Source organism: Hylobates moloch, unplaced genomic scaffold (genome assembly GCF_009828535.3).
Source record: "Hylobates moloch isolate HMO894 unplaced genomic scaffold, HMol_V3 SCAFFOLD_6, whole genome shotgun sequence".
Taxonomy (NCBI): Eukaryota; Metazoa; Chordata; class Mammalia; order Primates; family Hylobatidae; genus Hylobates; species Hylobates moloch.
In genome coordinates this window covers 73,056,213-73,076,496 of record NW_026652281.1, presented here as the reverse complement: position 1 = coordinate 73,076,496, position 20,284 = coordinate 73,056,213, and the positions used below count along the sequence as shown (strand labels likewise).

The 20,284-nt window shown below is 45.5% G+C and overlaps 1 protein-coding gene across 1 annotated transcript in view; it reads left to right on the top strand.

The window, feature by feature from the left end:
* DNAH3 (dynein axonemal heavy chain 3) overlaps positions 1-14,338 on the top strand; it is a 223,910-nt gene extending 209,572 nt beyond the window's left edge. The window contains exons 58-62 of the mRNA XM_058440807.1: positions 2,252-2,419; positions 5,341-5,483; positions 10,252-10,456; positions 11,670-11,807; positions 13,643-14,338. Coding sequence (XP_058296790.1) covers positions 2,252-2,419; positions 5,341-5,483; positions 10,252-10,456; positions 11,670-11,807; positions 13,643-13,996 — 1,008 coding nt within the window. The 3' untranslated portion in view covers positions 13,997-14,338. The remainder of the gene's footprint in view (positions 1-2,251; positions 2,420-5,340; positions 5,484-10,251; positions 10,457-11,669; positions 11,808-13,642) is intronic.
* Positions 14,339-20,284: the final 5,946 nt, after the last annotated feature.

Sequence of the window (20,284 nt, the reverse complement as noted above, 5' to 3'; positions counted from 1 at the left end):
CTGGGCCACAGAGTGACCCTGTCTCAAAAAAAAAAAAAAAAAAAGAAAGAAAAGAAAAGAAAAGACTCACAATCAGAAAGGTAGGGTAAGATTTGAGTCTTGCTTGGGGGCAGGTAAAAGGAGGGCAAGAGAAGGTCAGAAAGATTCTGTTTCCTGAGGCCTGCCCCTAAGGCCTAACACACCCAATATTTTAACAGGTGGCTGTAACAAGGGCTACGGGAGTTAGAAGCCAGGAACCATGGATGAAAACCAGTAGATATATATATATATATAACACCACAACCTGTCACATGCCAAGGCTTGATTCCTTCTGTGGATGAAAAGAGTCTCTTTCTTACTCTGTCAAATATTTGAAGAGATTTATTCTGAGCCAAATATGAGTGACCATGGCCCGTGACACAGCCCTCAGGAGATCCTGAGAACATGTGCCCCAGGTGGTCGGGGTTTGATTTTATACATTTTAGGGAGACATGAGGCATCAATCAAATACATTTAAGATATCCATTGGTTCAGTCCAGAAAGACGGTACAACTCGAAGTGGAGGCCAGCAGGTTATAGGTAGATTTAAACGTTTTCTGATTGGCAATTGGTTGAAAGAGTTATTATCAATAGAAAGGAATGCCTGGGTTATGGTAAGAGGTTGTGGAGACCCAAGTTTTACCATGCAGATGAAACCTCCAGGTAGCAGGCTTCAGAGAGATTAGATTGTAAATGTTTGTTATCGGATTTAAGGTCTGTGTTGATGGTAATGCTGGAGGGGCATAATGAGGCATGTCCGACCCCCACTTCCCGTCATGGCCTGAACCAGACTTTCAGGTTAAATTTTAGAGTGCCCCGGACGAGGAGGAAGTCCATTCAGATGGTTGGAGGGTCTTAAGATTTTACTTTTGGTTTATACTTCATAACTATACTTGTTTTTCTATTTACAGATAAGGAAACTGAGGTTTCAGATGACAAGCTCAAGGGTACATAGTTTTATTATCGGAAGGGGGTCCAGATCCAGACCCAAAGGGATGGTTCTTGGATCTTGCACAAGAAAGAATTCGGGGCGAGTCTATAGAGTAAAACAAAAGCAATTTAATTAAGAAAGTAAAGGAGACCGGGCGCAGTGGCTCGTGCCTGTAATCCCAGCACGTTGGGAGGCCAAGGAGGTCAGATCATGAGGTTAAGAGATCGAGACCATCCTGGCTAACACAGTGAAACCCCGTCTCTACTAAAAATACAAAAAATTAGCCGGGCATGGTGGCATATGCTTGTAATCCCAGCTACTCGGGAGGCTGAGGCAGTAGAATCGCTTGAATCTAGGAGGCAGAGGTTACAGTGAGCCAAGATAGTACCACTGCACTCCAGCCTGGGAGATAGCAAGAATCTGTCTCAAAAAAAAAAAAAAAAAGTAAAGGAATAAAGAATGGCTACTTCATAGACAGAGCAATGGCATGGGTTGCTGCTCCACTGATTATACTTACAGTTATTTCTTGATTATATGGTAACCAAGGGGTGGATTATTCATGAGTTTTCCGGGAAAGGGGTGGGCAATTCCAAGAAGTGAGGGTTCCTCCCCTTTCTAGACTATATAGGGCAACTTCCTGACATTGTCATGATCTGTAAACAGTCATGGCACTGGTGGGAGTGTCTCATAGCATGCTAATGCATTATAATTAGTGTGTAATGAGCAGTGAGGTCAACTAGAGGTCACTTCCGTGGCCATCTTGGTTTGGGGGTATTTGACTGGCTTCTTTACCACAACCTGTTTTATCAGCAAGGTCTTTGTGACCTGTATCTTGTGCTGACCCTTATCTCCTCCTGTGACTTAGAATGCCTTCACCTCCTAAGAATGCAGCCCACTAGGTGTCAGCCTTATTTTACCCAGTCCCTATACAAGATGGAGTTGCTCTGGTCTGAATGCCTCTGACAGTTTGGGATGGAGCTAGGATCCAAACTCAGTTCTGTCTGGGTCCAAAACCAGGCCCACTGGGGGAGCACAGAGGAAGCCAGGGTGGGCTGAGAGGTAATTCAGCCTCATCTGCTTTCATGCCCACTCCCCAGAAAACTGTATGAGGGAGGGCTAGGAATGTGTTCGCCCAGCCTCTGTGTGTGTGTGTGTGTGTGTGTGTGTGTGTGTGTGTGTGTGTGTGTGACCTGTGCTACTGATACAGTGTGATTCCTGTTCTGATTGGGTTCTGCTAAGCCTGGAGTCATCTGTGGGATTCCGGGGTCCCTCGTTGATTTCATCTGAAGATTTCCCTTCCAGTCCTATATCGACTATCTCAGGAACCTCCCCATCACAGCCCACCCAGAAGTGTTCGGCCTCCATGAGAACGCAGACATCGCCAAAGACAACCAGGAAACCAACCAGCTGTTTGAGGGGGTCCTGCTGACCCTCCCTAGACAGTCAGGAGGAAGTGGCAAGTCCCCTCAGGTAACTGGGCTCGGGAAAGGGGGCTTAATCCTATTTCCCAGGCAGTTCTCCATCCAGTGGGCACACAGGATTGGAGGATGACCAAGAGGCAGAGAGTGGGGGCCTGGCAGCCTCCTGGCCAGGGGCAGGGAAGGAGCACTGTGGCCTTACTGCCGAGAGTCCTTATATCCAGAGCTGCAAGGGAACCAGCATTTCCAAAATGTCAGCTATTCCTGTATAACCTTCACGTTTTCTGCTATATCCACCTATCACCTATACTCCATTTACATAATGGGTTTTTTGCTTTTTTTCTTATCCTTTTGCTTTTTTTTCTACATAATGTTTTAAAACTCTCTTCTTTTTTTTTAATTTAAAAGATTGCACATCAGAACCATAAGTGGAAACCCAGTATCATTTCCTTAAAGTCATGATAGGCACAAAAAGAAAATGAAAGCTGAACAGTGAACAGTTGGTGTTTTTTGGTTTCTGTTTGTTGTTGTTGTTTTTCTTTTCTTTTCTTTTCTTTTTGAGACACGGTTTGGCTTGGTTACCTAGGCTGGAGTGCAGTGGTGTGATCTTGTCTCACTGCAACCTCCGCCTCCCAGGCTCAAGCAATTCTCCTGCCTCAGCCTCCCGAGTAGCTGGGACTACAAGCACATGCCACCGTGCCCGGCTAAATTTTTTTGTATTTTCTGTAGAGACAGTGTTTCATCATATTGTCCAGGATTGTCTCAAACTCCTGGGCTCAAGCAATCTGCTTCCGTTGGCTTCCCAAAGTACTGGGATTACAGGCGTGAGCCACTGCTCCCAGCGTGAACAGTTGTTAAGTTCTTCCCAGATGATGTTGCTGGCCAAAGCCCCTGAGCTGAGGCTTTGCTGGCTTCTTGTTAAAAGGAGAAAAATGTGTGAGTGTCAAAGAATTGGCACTGTTCCTGAAACTTTCTCTTTGAGAGGAATGAAAAGAGAAAGATGATCAGAACTTGAAAAGAGGCCAGGTGCAGTGAATCACACCTGTAGTCCCAGCACTTTGGGAGGCTGAAGCAGGAGGATCACTTGAGGCCAGGAGTTCGAGGCCAGCCTGGGCAACATAGGGAGCCCACATTGCTACAAAAAATTTTTTTTAAGTTAACCGAGGGCTGGGCGCCATGGTTCATGCCTATAACCCTAGCACTTTGGGAGGCCAAGGTGGGTGGATTGCTTGAGCCAAGGAGTTGGAGACCAGCCTGAGCAACATGGCAAAACGCCGTCTATACAAAAAAAAAAAAAATTAGCCGAGCTCGGTGGCATGCACCTGTAATCCCAGCTACTCAGGGAGCTGAGATGGGAGGATCACTTGATTCTGGGCTGTTGAGGCTGCAGTGAGCTGAGATCATGCCACTGCACTCCAGCCTAGGTGACAGAGTGAGACCCTGTCTTAAAAAAAGTTAACTGGGTGTGGTGGCGCGTGCCTGTAGTCCCAGCTACTAAGGGGGCTGAGGCAGGAGGATCACTTGAACCCAGAGGCTGCAGTGAGCTGTGATCATCATGCCTTTGCACTCCCACCTGGACGACAGAGTGAGACACTATCTCAAAGCAATAACAACAATGAAAAAAAACCCAAAACCTGAAAGAGTAACTTTCTCACCATGTGACTCGACATGATTTTTCTGTGTCCTGGAAACACCTAAAATCCTGGGTACCTCTAGTAGTCCCCAGTCCACTCTTTGTGATGCCCTGACCCAGGCCACCCTCCTAAGTCTACAGACGAAGAGAGAAACAAATCCTGAGACAGAAGGTGACTGGCTTCCAGGCTTTCATGAAATCAAGGATGGAGCCAGAGCCTGAGCCACCGTCTCCACCTGCTTCCTCTCCCAACCCTTCCCTTCTCTACCTTCCAAGCTACCTCCTGTTCAACACCTCCCAACTGTAGAACTTGCTACTTTGCTTTCATGATTTGGTTCCTAGTGCCATTAAGTATCACTGGTATGAAGGTAAACCAGCCTGGTTGGTGTATCCCGATGTAGGAGTGGAAATTCCCCTCACAGTGGGAAGAGGGAAAGAAGTATACATCCCAGCCTCCCACAACCACAGGACCACAGGGTGTCTGTCTCTCCCACACTCATGTCTTGTTCCTCCTTGAGCCTGGAGGCCTGTCCCCTCCCTACTTGGCTAAGCTCAGGGTTCTGTGCTTTTCTTGCTCAATGCTGAAGAATGGCCTGCTGCCTTCCCAGGTGTCACGGGCACTGAGAAAGGGCCCCATGGCACCAGGAGCTAATCCTCAGGGGTCAGAGGCTGTGAGAGATTCTCACCCAGGTGTGACGTTGAAGACAGAGGCTCAGTGCTGCCATGAAGCTACCTGGCCGAGCAGGAGTTCCCTTCCTGGCCCTTCAGCTCTTGCCTGAGGTGTCAGGACACGACTCTTTTTTTTTTTTTTTTTTTTTTTTTCTTTTAGACAGACTCTTCCTCTGTCACCCAGGCTGGAGTGCAGCGGCCAGCTCTCAGCTCACTGCAACATCTGCTTCCTGGGTTCAAGTGATTCTCCTGCTTCAGACTCCCAAATAGCTGGGACCATAGGCATGCAGCACCACGCATGGCTAATTTTTGTATTTTTTGTAGAGACTGGGTTTTGCTATGTTGCCCAGGCTGGTCTCAAACTCCTGGACTCAAGCGATCCACCCACTTCGGCCTCCTAAAGTGCTGGGATTACAGGCGTGAGCCACCGCACCCTGCCAAGGAGAGGACTCTACTCTTCTGGGCCAAGAGGCGACGTCCTCCCCAAGGCTGGTGGGGTGATAAAGGACTCCTTTCCCCACTGGAGGCAGAAATGGCTTCTGTTGGAGAGTTCTCAGGAAAGTCCCACAGAATACATTTGAAAAGTCAGATGCTCAGTACTTCAAGTTTATCCAAAGCCACAGCCTGTAGGGCTTGCTTCTCACTCACCTCTCTTCTGCCTGCACTTTAAGGAAGTGGTTGAGGAGTTGGCGCAAGACATTCTCTCCAAGCTTCCCAAAGACTTTGACCTGGAAGAGGTCATGAAGTTGTACCCCATGGTCTATGAGGAATCCATGAACACCGTCCTAAGGCAGGAGCTCATCAGATTCAACAGGTGGGCCAGATGATGTAGCTTGAATCCCGGGAGTTGGAACATGAGGAATAGGATCTAACAGGCAGTAGCTGAGAAGGGGTTGCTATGCAGAGGAAGTGGTTTGCCCTACCCATATTAGGGGTGTGAATAGGGGCTGTGAATAGGACCATCCCCAGCACATGCTGACCCTGGGTTGAATCATTCCTTCTATTCATTCATTCCCATTCATTCATGTGACATCTATAAAGTTAGGCTAAAACCAGTATCAAGCACAGGCTAATAGTAAAAGTAGTCATTAGAGCCACTTTTCTTTTTCTTTCCCAAGTTGAGGTCTCTCTCTGTCGCCCAAGTTGGAGCGCAGTGGTGTGATCATGACTCATTGCAGCCTTGAACTCCTGGGCTCAAGCAATCCTTCCACCTCAGCCTCCTGAGTAGCTGAGTCTACAGACACAGGCACCACACTGGCTAATTTTTTTATTTTTTATTTTTTATAGAGATGGAGTTTTGACATGTTGACCAGGCTGGTCTTGAACTCCTGGCCTCAAGAAAGCCTCCAGCCTTGGCCTCCTAAAGTGCTGGGATTACAGGTGGGAGCCACTGCATCTGGCCTAGAGCCATTTGTATTGAGCCTTTAGTGACAGATATGGTTCTAAACACTATGCATGGGTCTCATTCAAAGTATGTAATAGGGCTGGGCACAATGGCTAATGCCTGTAATTCCAGCACTTTGGATCACCTGAGGCCAGGAGTCCAAGACCAGCCTGGGCAACAAAGCAAGACCCCATCTCTCCAAAAAAGAAAAAAAAAAGGCAGGCATGGTGGTGCATGTCTACAGTCCCAACTACTTGGGAGGATGAGGTGGGAGGACCTCTTGGAGGCCAGGAGCTCGAGGCGGCAGTGAGCTATGATCTTGCCACTGCACTCCAGCCTGGGTGACAGAGAAAGACCCTATCCCTTAAAAAAAAAAAAAAAAATTACACAATGGTCTTTTGAAATACGTCCAGTTACTAATCCTGCTATCAGCATTTTACAAATAAGAAAACTGAGGCTGAGCATGATCACTCATGCCTATAATCCCAGCACTTTGGGTGGCAAGCCGGGAGGATTGCTTGAGCCCAGGGGTTTAAGACCAGCCTGGGAAATATGGCAAGACCCCATCTCTTAAAGAAAAAAAAAAACAAAACTCTGAGATTCAGAAGGGTTAAGACTTGCCCAAGGTTGCTCAGTTATTCAATCATTCAACGGGAAAACTCAGTTTAAACCCAGAACTAAGTCTGATTCCAGAGCCCATGTACTTATCCAATATGTGAAATCTGGGTAAATCTAGAAAGGGGTGGGAGACGTTCATCCAGTGCCTCTACCACACAGTTAGGGGTATTATAGGCTGGCAGTGGGACAAGGATCTCTGGCCTTGTATTCTAGTCCTCTTCTCCTCCAGTTACTACAGCATGGAGCCCAGTGGGATCACCTGGATTTGATTTCTAAATAGTCAAAACTGAAAGGGTTACCAAAGACCATCTAGGCCAGATGAGGAAACTGAGGTCCAGAGATGACTGTGATTTGATGTAGGTCTCAAGTGACTCAGAGCCAAGTGGGCTAAAACTTATCACTTCTGCTTCCAAGACCAAGGTCTTGCTGCTCCAGACACTCCATGTGTTACTGCCTCTATTCTGTGTCATTGGGTCATTGCTCCATTTTAAGGACAGCCCTGATTCCATAGGACCAGGGGACTGGAGGAATGTTATTTGAGAGTTGCTAGGCTTCCTAAGTTTAAGAGTTACTCTTTTTTTTTTTTGAGACAGAGTCTCGCTGTTGTCACCCAGACTGGAATGCAGTGGCATGATCTTGGCTCACTGCGACCTCCACCTCACAGGTTCAAGAGATTCTTCTGCCTCAGCCTCCTGAGTAGCTGGGATTACAGGCGCCCGACACCATGCCTGGCTAATTTCTATACTTTTAGTAGAGACGGGGTTTCGCCATGTTGGCCAGGCTGGTCTCGAACTCCTGACCTCAGGTGATCCGCCCACCTTGGCCTCCCAAAGCGCTGGCATTACAGGTGTGAGCCACCACGCCCAGCCTAGGGTTACTCTTTAGAGTCAACAGGCAGTTGGCGGTAGCAGGGACCAAGCAAGGTATGGGGTGTGAGCCTAGGACGAGGCCACCTCTGTTGTGAGACACCTTGGCATGATGGACCGTAGTCCTGGACTATCCAACTGGACACCAAAATTAATGGCTTCCCTCCTCTGCTGTCATTCTCCTCTAAGGCCACTGGTGCTCTTTCTTGGTGATTGCAGGGGCTTTCACTGGCCTTTACCATTGGGCATTCTATAAAGGACAGCAAGCCAGGCGCAGTGGCTCACTCCACCCAGCATTGTAATCCCAGCACTTGAGGAGGCTGAGGCAGGCAGATTGCTCAGGAGTTGGAGATCAGCTTGGGCAACATGGCAAAACCCCATCTCTACCAAAAATACGTAAAATTATCTGGGCATTGTAGAACCAGCTACTCAGGAGACTGAGGAGGGAGGATTGCTTGGGCCTGGGAAGTGGAGGTTGCAGTAAGCCAAGATTGTGCCACTGCACTCCAGCCTGGGCATCTGTATTTGACATGTTGGCCAGGCTGGTCTTGAACTCCTGGCCTCAAGAAAGCCTCCAGCCTTGGCCTCCTAAAGTGCTGGGATTACAGGTGGGAGCCACTGCATCTGGCCTAGAGCCATTTGTATTGAGCCTTTAGTGACAGATATGGTTCTAAACACTACGCATGGGTCTCATTCAAAGTATGTAATAGGGCTGGGCACATCTGTATTCCCTTTGAGACCCTGTCTCAAAAGAAAAAAAGAACAGGGAAACCAATCTTATTTTCCAACGATGGTCAGGATTAATCATCTCAAGCAGTACTCTAACGTTCCTCCCCACTATTTTTTTTCTTTCTTTTTTTTTTTTTTTTTTTTTTGCCTTTTCACCCAGTGATATAGGAAGCCCAGAATGATTCAGCGACAGTTCAGCTTCAGGGGAACTGTGACTGTGTCTTCTGGGCAAGTGTTCTTTCCTTGGGTACTAAAACCTTAAAACTACCAGAGCTCATAGTTGCAAGAATGGAAAGAGAATCTTTGCAAGTAGGTCTTTAGGTATAATGGGGGTCTGTGGTGTAATCCCTCAGATGGCAGCTTTTACCCTTGACTGCTTAGCAAACATGTCTGAATTTTACATTCCTTTTTTTGTGTGTGTTTTTTTTGAGACAGAGTTTCACTCTTGTCGTCCAGGCTGCAGTGCAGTGGCACGATCTTAGCTTGGCTCACTGCAACCTCCACCTTCTGGGTTCAAGCGATTCTCCTGCCTCAGCCTCCTGAGTAGCTGGAATTACAGGCGTGCATGCTCAGCTAATTTTGTATTTTTAGTACAGACGGGGTTTAACTGTGTTGGCCAGGCTGGTCTCAAACTCCTGACCTCAAGTGATCCACCCACCTCGGGCTTTCAGAGTGCTGGGATTACAGGCGTGAGCCCCCACACCTGGCCACATTCCTCTTGATACAATGGTTTAGTGGTTACACATCCAGAAATCCTTTTCCTGCATGTGATCATTCTCATGTCCATTCAGTTGAGATTCCATAAATCTTTGCCGATTAAAAGCTCTTTCTAGTGGCAGATTCTTTGGTCTCCTCAGGTGCGTTACCTCCGGGCTTGGCTGGGCCTCATAACATAGAGGTCAGAAGGAGAGGCAGGTGAATTTGACATCTCCCAGGCTGCCCTTTAGTTGCCTTTTCTCAGGTGTGCACTTTATAGTCAATAAAAAGGCTTGGGCCAGGCATGGGAGCTCATCTGTAATCCCAGCACTTTGGGAAGCTGAGGTGGGGGATTACTTGAGTTTAGGAGTTTGAGACCAGCCTGAGCAACATAGGGAGACCTTGTCTCTACTTAAAAAAAGAATCAGGTGGGCATAGTGGCATGTGCCTGTAGTCCCAGCTACTCAGGAGACTGAGGTGGGAGGATTCCTTGAGCCTGGGAGATCGAGGCTGCAGTGAGCCATGACTCCACCACTGCACTTCCCTGGGTGACAGGGCAAGACTCTGTCTCAAAAAAAAAAAACAAAAAAAAAAAACAAACTTTGACAATATGAATCGAAAGCCTTAAAACTGTGCATGCTCTTTGACCTAGAAATATTTTTAATAATAATTTAAAATTTGCAAAAAGATTGAGATGGATGAATTTTGCTAGCAATGTTGTTGATAGTGACAACAATCTAGAAATAACACATCAACAATAGAGGAATAGTTAAACAAAATGGAACATTTTGCAGCCATTAAAAAGGACAGGCATGGTGATGCCCACCTGTAGTCCCAGCTACTCCAGAGGCTGAGGCAGGAGGATCACTTGAGCCCAGGAGTTTGAGGCTGCAGTGAGCTATGATCTCACTACTTACTCCAGCCTGAATGACAGAGTGAAACCCCATCTCTAAAAAAAAAAGAAAAAAAGGACAATTTAGGTCTCTATTGAATTGGAAAGACGTTTCTTATACGCTAAGAAAGAAAAACAGATTACAGAAAGATAATATAGTATGATCTTATTAAAAATAATTTGTGTTCACATAGAGAAAAATCTGGAAAGATATACATCAACGTTATCTTTAGGTAGCAAGGTAATGGGTGATTTAATTTTTCCTCATTTAATGACTGTGCATTAATTAACTGATGTTTTAAAGGGGGGATAAGTACAAGGAGACAGCCAGTCAGTGGACTTGGGTAGAATGTGGCCACCGGAGAGGCCAGCTCAGCCAGCTCCTCTGTTCTTGCAGGCTGACCAAAGTGGTTCGGAGGAGCCTCATCGATCTTGGCCGAGCCATCAGAGGACAGGTCCTGATGTCCTCGGAGCTAGAGGAAGTCTTTAACAGCATGCTTGTGGGTAAAGTGCCAGCCATGTGGGCAGCCAAGTCTTACCCATCACTGAAGCCCCTGGGGGGCTACGTGGCTGACCTGCTGGCCCGCCTGACCTTCTTCCAGGTACCTGGGAGTCAGGGGTAACCGGGAACCTGGCATGCTCACTTAGGTGGAGAGGACATTCTGAAATGACAGACTAGAGGCAGGGGGAGGAGGGCAGGCAGCCACAGAACATCCTGGATTGAGCCTCTAGAAACAGTCTTCCCGGAGTTAGAAGCAGGAGGGAGACTTGAAAGTCCTTGAAAAGATTATAGCCGGCTGGGCACAGTGGCTCACATCTGTATTCCCAGCACTTTGGGAGGCCGAGGCAGGCGGATCACTTGAGGTCAGGAGTTCAACACCAGCCTGGCCAGCATGGTGAAACCCCATCTCCCCATCTCTACTAAAAATACCAAAAAAATCAGCCGAGCGTGGTGGCTTATGCCTGTAGTCTCAGCTACCTGGGAGGCTGAGGCAGGAAAATGGCTTGAACCTGGGAGGCAGAGGTTGCAGTGAGCCGAGATCGCACCATTTCACTCCAGCCTGGGTGACAGAGCAAGACTCCGTTAAAAAAAACAAACAAACAGATTTAGCCTATGGAGACAGGAACAGGAACTAGAATAAATGTCACAAACTGGTGGCTTATAAGATAGATTTGGACAATAATTATGTTTAGTTTGGCTGCCTGGTAATTTAAACATTTTTGAGCCAGCATGTAAACATTGATTTTTACATGTAAAAATCCCATGTTTGTACTGCAAAAAATAGAAGACCTGAAACAATGCGCCTGCGTTCTCGCATGGCATAGCGACTATTGCTGGAGATGAGTGGCAGCTGCTCAGTTTAGACAAAGTACATATTCTCCACTGCTACAGTCCCCACCACTCTCTGTTGTATCCGTAACAGCTTGCACCTGGGCTTTTCTTTTTTTTTTTTTTGAGATGACGTTTCACTCTTGTCACTCAGGCTGGAGTGAAATGGCATGATCTCGGCTCACTGCAATCTCTGCCTCCTGGGTTCAAGCGATTCTCCTGCCTCAGCTTCCCAAGTGGCTGGGACTACAGGTGCCCACCACCATGCCTGGCTAATTTTTGTAGTACCTGGGCTTTTCTTAAATTATAAATATATTTCTTTGTACCCTTGTTTCAAAAGTGGGAAGATAGAAGCTAAACCAAGAGGGCTGTTTCAAGAAAAATAAGAAAAAGCATATTTTATATGGGACTTGTTTACATTACTTGCGTTTGAACTATCTTTGATGTGTTGTTGATTTTGAATCTTGATTTCTGTGGCTCTCAAGGAATGGATTGACAAGGGGCCCCCTGCAGTATTTTGGATCTCTGGATTCTACTTCACACAGTCTTTTTTGACTGGCGTCTCTCAGAATTATGCCCGGAAATATACCATCCCCATTGACCACATTGGATTTGAGTTTGAGGTAGGGGTGCTTTGGGTTAGGCTCACTCAAGGGGCTGACCAGAGAAAGTAATGTTGCCAATTTCCTTATGAGTCAAAAAATGTGGATGTGTTAAGACCCAAACGCTTCTGAAATGGTACATATGAAGTATTTAGCATAACTTACAGTAGCTCTAAAAGCTACTCATAAAATAATTAGAGGATTCCCAATGCTTTGTCTCTGTGTATACAAAAAGGGAATCTTTCCAGATTCCATCAGAACACCAAGAAAAATGAAGGCACTCTCCCACTCTGTTTGTTCAACGTGGTAGACTCTTCATTTAGAAGAATGTTAATGCCCTTAGGTAGTCCTTCGCTTGGAGTAAAGTTAAAAGAATGGCCAACAGTCAAGCATCAGCCTCTCATATATAGAGAGTAGAATGGCTAAGATTGACTGTTACAGAGCATTGTAGAATTTTAAATTACATGGAAAGATCCTTTGAAATCATCTAGTCCAGAGGTCACAAACTGGTTGCCCTATGTCTTAAATCAGTTTATGAATGAACTTAACTTGATTAGCCTTTGAAGACAATGTTAAGCCAAAATAAATACAACAAGAAAAAAAATGACTAGGATAAACATTGAAAAAAAGATAAAACCATCTTCCTTGATGTTGAAATGATTGTATACCTAGAAATCCAAAGTGATTAAAAACATCGAGTCCTTTACTTGCAATGGTTCAACTTACAATTTTTTGACTTCATGATGTAAAATCAATACACATTCAGTAGAAACCACACCTTGAGTACCCATACACCCATTCCATTTTTCACTTTTAGTATAGTATTCAATAAATTACATAAGATACTCAACACTTTACTATAAAATAGACTTTGTGTTAGATGATTCCTGCCCAGCTATAGGCTAATGTAAGTGTTCTAAGCACATTTAAGGGAGGCGAGGCTAGGCTAAGCTATGATATTTGTTGTAGGTTAGGTATATTAAATGCAGTTTTGACTTACAATATGTTCAACTTATGATGGGTTTATCAGGACATAACCCCATTGTAAGTTGAGGAGCATCTGTAGAAGAATTCACAAGGTCACTGGATATTGGTTAAATTTATAAGAATCAATAGGCTTTTCCTATTCTTCCAATACATACTTAGAATTAGAAATGGGAAAAAATTCCATTCACCATAAAAATTTTTTAAAGTATAATTTGAATGATTTTAAATGGAACTTGTGCTCTCTGGTTCACCATAATCCCCACCCTTCCCTATTCTCCTATGCTTTGTCCATTTTCTGCGATTACCTAAAGGAATTTGAGTTTACCACCTCTGAATCTAAGCAGTGGTGTGCTGGAGCTCACTCATATCAGCTCACCAGGGCCAACTTTTACATTTTCAGGAATTTTGTGAGCTGGTTGTTAAATAGTTGGTAGGCTGAAATTGACCATGGTGGAAGTCTTTATACCACAGAAACTAGAAATCAAGGCTTTATTCTCCCCACACTCATCTCCAGAACTGTTTATCCAGTCTGTCTCTGTATCTGAATCTAACCCCTCACTTTATAAATCCAGATCCAGAAAGGGAAGGGATTGTGCAAAGTCACTAAGCTAGTTAGAGGTAATGTGTCCCCCTACTTGAGTGCATTCTCTAGCCCACCATTGGGAAGGGCAGCATACTGACCAGGAGTCAGGCCTGGCCCATGTATGGTGGGCAGGAATATTATCACAGAAGCCCCATTGTCCCTGGATCCTGGGAGAGGTAGATATTGCAACCAGGATGCACTTTGAGTACAGAAGATTCCAGGCTCTTAAAGCTGCCCATGTAGGAAAATGGCAGGCAATGGAACTCATAGCTTTTTATTCTTCCAGGTAACCCCACAAGAAACAGTGATGGAGAATAACCCGAAAGATGGGGCCTACATCAAAGGGCTCTTCTTAGAAGGTGCCCGTTGGGACAGGAAAACGATGCAGATTGGGGAATCTCTCCCCAAAATCCTCTATGACCCACTGCCCATCATTTGGCTGAAACCTGGAGAAAGCGCAATGTTTCTGCATCAGGACATTTATGTGTGTCCAGTCTACAAAACAAGTGCCCGCAGAGGAACCCTCTCCACCACAGGCCACTCTACCAACTATGTCCTCTCCATTGAGCTTCCAACAGACATGCCCCAGAAGCACTGGATAAACCGAGGGGTGGCCTCACTTTGCCAGCTGGATAACTGATGGCATTTGTCTCAAGGCAGAAAATAAAAAGCATTTCATTCTTTTTGTTTTGAGACAATCTTGCTCTGTCACCCAGGCTGGAGTGCAGTGGTGCGATCTCAGCTCACTGCACCTTCCGCCTTCCAGGTTCAAGTGATTCTCGTGCCTCAGCCTCCTGAGTAGCTGGGATTACAGACACACACCACAATGCCAGGCTATTTTTTTGTATTTTCGGTAGAGACAGGGCTTTTGCCATGTTGCCCAGGCTGGTCTCGAACTCCTGAGCTCAGGCAATCCACCCCCTCGGCCTCCCAAAGTGCTGGGATTACAGGCGCCACCGCGCCTGGCCAAAAGGCATTTCATTCTTTTTATTATTATACTTTAAGTTCTAGGGTACATGTGCACAACGTGCAGGTTTGTTACATATGTATACATGTGCCATGTTGGTGTGCTGCACCCATTAACTCATCATTTACATTAGATATATCTCCTAATGCTATCCCTCCCCCCTCCCCCCTCCCCCCACCCCACAACAGTCCCAGGTAAGTGATGTTTCCCTTCCTGTGTCCAAGTGTTCTCATTGTTCAGTTCCCACCTATGAGTGAGAACAAAGGCATTTTATTCTTGATGATGGTGGTGGTGATGATGTTGATGACAGTTATATTAATAAAGCAATTTTTATGAGCCAGGTATTTCACAGCAACTCTGTAAAGTACATTATTATTATCCTCATTTTATGGCTGCAGAAACCATGATACAGAGAAGATAAGTAATCTCCCCACAAATCAGATAGCTACTCAAGTAGTATTTGAATACAGGCAGTGGGACTCTTCAACATAGACTCTTGGTCAGTTGGCTAAGCTCCCTTATGGTGATTTTCTTCTTCTTCTGAGACAGTTTCTCGCTCTGCTGCCCTGGTTAGAGTGCAGTGGCACAATCTCGGCTCACTGCAACCTCCACCTCCCAGGTTCAAGTGATTCTCGTGCCTCAGCCTCCCAAATAGCTGGGATTACAGGCGTGCACCACCATGCCTGGCTAATTTTTGCACTTTTTAGTAGAGATGGGGTTTTGCCATGTTGGCCAGGTTGGTCTTGAACTCCTGGCCTCAAGTGATCCGCCCGCCTTGGCCTCCCAAAGTGCTGGGATTACAGTCGTGAGCCATCGCACCCGGCCTTATTTTTTTCTTCTTATTTTGCTGTAACTGTCATTGAATTTCAATCACTTCTTTCCTAGTCTATCCATAAGGGGTACCACCAAGGCCTCTCAAAGGTTGACAGAGGTTTGGGCCACTTTTATTTGCTAAGCCCCTTGATATATTTAAAATGGACTCTCTTTGATATTTAAGGGCAAAAAATAAAATGCACTTTTCACAACAATCTTAGATGCGAGGTGTTATGATTATCTCCACTTTACAGAGGAAAATGCGGAGATTTAGAAAACTAGCCCAAAGTTCCACAGCTAGTCAGTGATAGAACTGGGACGCAATTGCTTCTCTACTAGCCTGCACAGATGGGTGGAAATTTCCGGAGGAAAGGGGAGGTGAGAGAAGCAATATTTATTGCATGCCTACTATATGCCATGCTTTGTGCCCAGGCCTTTAGATTTCTCACTTGATCCTCTGTGGTGGGGAAGGCCTGTCCTCTCCCTTGGAGGTTCAGAGAGATTATCTTCCCTAAAATCGTTCAACTTTTTCACACTGCAAAGTCTGGTTTGTGCTGGTCTGGCTCTTGAACCCATGCATTTTTCACCGCCACACGCTGCCTCCCTGCCAAGGACTTGGCTCTGTTTTGATGTAGAATCTTAGAAGAGATGTGTAGCTCCAACTACATAAGTATGTCCAAGAAATTTCAATCACTTGTTTCTCCCCAGGGCCAGCTGGAAGAGACTCTTGAGGGAGATAAAAATCACATTCTTGATGCATTACTTCTTCACTAACTCTCTCATGTAGTCTTGTGGCACTAAGTGGCTTATTTTAGGGCCCTGTCTTGGTCACTTCGTAGTTGAGCAAAGACATGAGACTGTTTGGGGGTCTTCATGTGTCTGGCTTTGGCTTCTCTGCCTCTTCACTAGAAGAAATGTTTTGAATCAGGGTCTTTGATTTCTTTTGATTTCTTTTTTTTTTCTTTTTGTTGAGACAGAGTCTTGCTCTCTCACCTAGGCTGAAGTGCAGTGGCACAATTTTGGCTCACTGCAACCTTTGCCTCCCAGGTTCAGGCGATTGTCCTGTCTCAGCCTCCCTTGTAGCTGGGATTACAGGTGCCTGCCACCATGCCTGGCTAATTTTTATATTTTTAGTAGAGACGGGGTTTCACCATGTTGGCCAGGGTGGTCTCAAACTCCTGACTTCAAGTGATCCACCCGTCTCGGCCTCCCAAAGTGCTGGGATTACAGGCGTGAGCCACTGCGCCCGGCCAATAGCTATTTTTTCAAGAAAGAAATACAAATGTTTTCCAATGGGGGAAAAATCAGAATGAACAGATAGCTGGAACTACCCTATTGTTCCAAATAAGATTGTTAGTCATTTTGGATAGAAGGATGGTCAGGATCTAAAACATTAACTGATGTTTTAAAGGGGGGATAAGTACAAGGAGACAGCCAGTCAGTGGACTTGGGTAGTGATTCCTGGACTGGTAGGTAAATCACAGCGCAAGCTGTAAAGGAGCTGTCAGTGAGGGGGTTGCTAAGAGAACAACTGAATTTTAATTATAGTTCTCCAACCACAGCTTCAGCAACAAAAAGCTGAGGGAGGCAGGGACTGGTCTCATTCCTCAGGGGTCAAGGGACAGACTGTTTTCATATGATGGATTAAATTTTTGTAATTTAAAAAATGTTCTCCACTTTGAAGAGAAAGACTGCTTGAAATTTGAGGTCATTTTCTATTCGGGCCAATGTGGTAGTTAATGTCTCCTCCTGTGAAAGAGCAATATGCTATTCAGAAATCATGGTGAGTTAGAGGCTGGAGTCCTGGGGAAGAGATGGCCAGAGATCAGCTTGGTGAGAAGCTGCAGGCCTTGCCTATAAATAGCTCAGCAGATGACATCAGACAAACCTTGTCACCAAGCTAGTCCTTGTTCTTTAAAAATCTAGCTCTTGGGTGCCAGGTGCGGTGGCTCACTCCTGTAATCCCAGCACTTTGAGAAGCCGAGGCAGGCGGATCACCTGAGGTCAGGAGTTCAAGACTAGCCTGGCCAACATGGTGAAACGTCGTCTCTACTAAAAATACAAAAATTAGCTGGGTGTGGTGGTGGGTGCCTGTAATCCCAGCTACTCAGGAGGCTGAGGCATGAGAATCGCTTGAACCCAGGAGGTGGAGGTTGCAGTGAGCCAAGATTGTGCCACTGCACTCCAACCTGGGTGACAACAGCGAAACTCTGTCTCAAAAAAAAAAAAAAAAAATCTAGCTCTTGGGTAAGCAGTTATGTTCAGTCCTTATCAGCGTTGGAAGATAATTACATTGAAGGTGGGGATGTAGGGAAGGTGGGTTCTGCCTTTGAGAGACTCAAGATGGGGATTTTATAGTTTTGGAGAGAAAGTGAGGAAAATGCTATTAAGAACAGAACACAGGTTACATGGAAGGTTTGAGAGTAAATTGACAATTATGCTTTTGTGTAACAGTATACACGTTTGCAAAGGGGCTAGGCATGTAAAATTCACATTAAGGCAAATGGAAGATGCTCAAAGGCTGGCTAGCAAGGAGATGGACTTCCATCTTGAAAAGGCTGGGTGAGAAGGCTGATTTCTACAATCAGTAGAGTAAGGCAAAAATGCAAATAATTAAAATCACCTTGAGTTACTTAGGAACTTTCCCATCTCCCAGGATGGAGATGAGAGACATGTCTCACTTGGTCCAGCACAGCCAGTTTTTCTTCCAGTGCAGAAGCAGATTGGTTTCACTGGCTGACCACCAGATGAAGTAGTTGGCTTGATTTCATAAGCCCTATGTTACAAGGGAAACAATTAATTTTAGACATTAGAACCATCTCTGGACAGGGAAATGCCTCCACAATGAGACCAGCTGGAAGGAGAGTGGCTGAAGGAAGAGCAGATTCATGTCTCTCAATTCAAGCTAGGCTGGGCTATGTGCTCACTGAATAGCCATGGGAAGGCCAGAACACCTGCCAGCATATTTACATTTCTCTGTCACTTTTCGCCAAAGGCTTCGCTGTGGTTTGAATGTATCACCCAAAGTTTGTGTCAGAAAATCCCCAAGCAACAGTGTTGAGAAGTGCAACCTTTAGGAGGTGATTAGATCAGGAGGTCACAGATCAATGTTATTGCCAGAGTGGGTTTGTTATAAAAGTCAGTTCAGGCTGGGCACAGTGGCTCACTCCTGTAATCCCAGCACTGCAGGATGCCGAGGCGGGTGGATCATCTGAGGTCAGGAGTTCGAGACCAGCCCGGCCAACATAGTGAAACCCGTCTCTATTAAAAATGCAAAAAAAAAAAAAAACAGACACACAAAATTAGCTGAGTGTAGTGGCAGGTGCCTGTAATCCCAGCTGTTTGGGAGGCCGAGGCAGGAGAATTGCTTGAACCCAGGAGGCAGATGTTGCAGTGAGCTGAGATCGTGCCATTGCACTCCAGCCTGGGCAACAAGGGCAAAACTCTGTTATCAGAGGAAAAAAATAAATAAAAATTAAAAAATAAAAGTCAGTTTAGCTCTCTCTCTCACTGTCTTTCACCATGTGATGACTTCTGCCATATTATGACACAGAAAGAAGGCCCTCACCAGATGTGGGCTCCTCAAATTTGGACTTCCTGGCCTCTAGAACTGTAAGAGAGAAATCTCTGTTTTTTATAAATTACCCAGTCTCAGGTATTCTGTTACAGCAGCACGAAATTAACTAAGGCAGAAAATTGGTACCAAGAAATAGGACTGCTGCAATAACAAGAACCTGAAAATGTGGAGGCAGCTTTGGAACTGGGTAATGGGTAGAGGCTGGAAGAATTTGGAGGAGCAGGCTAGGAAAAGCCTAGATTGCTGTGCATGGAGCATTAAGGGCAATTCTGGTGAGGGCTCAGAAGACAGGAGCTGTAGTAGGAGCCTAAATCTTCTAGAGACTACTTAAGTAGTTGTGATCAAAATGTTGGTAGAAAATTGGATAGTAAAGACCATTCTGATGAGGTCTCAGATGGAAATGAGGAACAAGGTATTAGAAACTGGAGTAAAGTCCATCTTTGTTATACAGTTGCTAATAACTTGGTGGAACCATGTCTATGTCCTAGGACTTTGTGGAAGGCAGAACTTAAGAGTGATGAACATATCTGGCAAAAAAAAAAATCTAAGCAGCAAAGCATTCAAGGCATTGAATGGCTTCTTTTGGTGGCTTATAGTAAAATGAGAGAAGAAATGACTTAAAGATGGAATGTGTGATGAAAAAGGAAGCCGAATAAGATTTGGAAAATTCTCAGCCTGTTGCCCAGGCGGAATGCAGTGGCGTGATCTCTGCTCACTGCAACCTCTGCCTCCTGGGTTCAAGCAATTCTCCTGCCTCAGCCTCCCAAGTATCTGGGATTACAGGCACCCGCCACCACGCCCGGCTAATTTTTGTATTTTTAGTAGAGACAGGGTTTCGCCATGTTGGCCTGATCTCGAACTCCTTATCTCAGGTGATTCACCCACCTTGGCCTCCCAAAGTGCTGGGATTACAGGCATGAGCCACCGTGCCTGGATTTAAAGAATTTTTAAAAAACATATTCAGTAGAGAAAATTAAGGGTTTGGTCAAGCAGCCCTTTTAAAAGAGATTAATGAGTAGAAGGAAGCCAGGTTTTATTCATCAAGACAATAGGAAAATAACCCCAAAGGCATTTCAGAGATCTTTGAGGCAAGCTAGGACCTTGAGGGCAAGGTTTCCAGAGAGGTGCAGATAAATTCCAAGCTCAGCTGCCCAGCCATGGTTCAAGTGGGCCCACATGGGGCCTGCCACTCCAGAAAGTACAAGCTGTAGATCAGTATACAATATATGTATGTATTGAAACATCAAATTGCACCCTATAAATATATACAATTATAATGTACAATTTGTCCCATTTCTGTTTAGATACAATGTGTCAATTAAAAAGATAATTTTTTAAAAGTACAAGCCATGAACCTTGGCAGCATCCATGTGATGCTAATTTTACAGGTGCACAGAACACAAGTGCCGTGGTGCCTTGGCAGGCTCCACCTCCATCTCAAAGGATGTTGCAGACAGTCTGGGGACTCAGGAAGACATTTGTCACAGGGGCAGGGCCATTTCAGAGTCCCCACTAGGGCAATAGCTAGTGGAGCCATGAGAGTGGGGCAGTTCTTGAGGCCCCAAACTGTA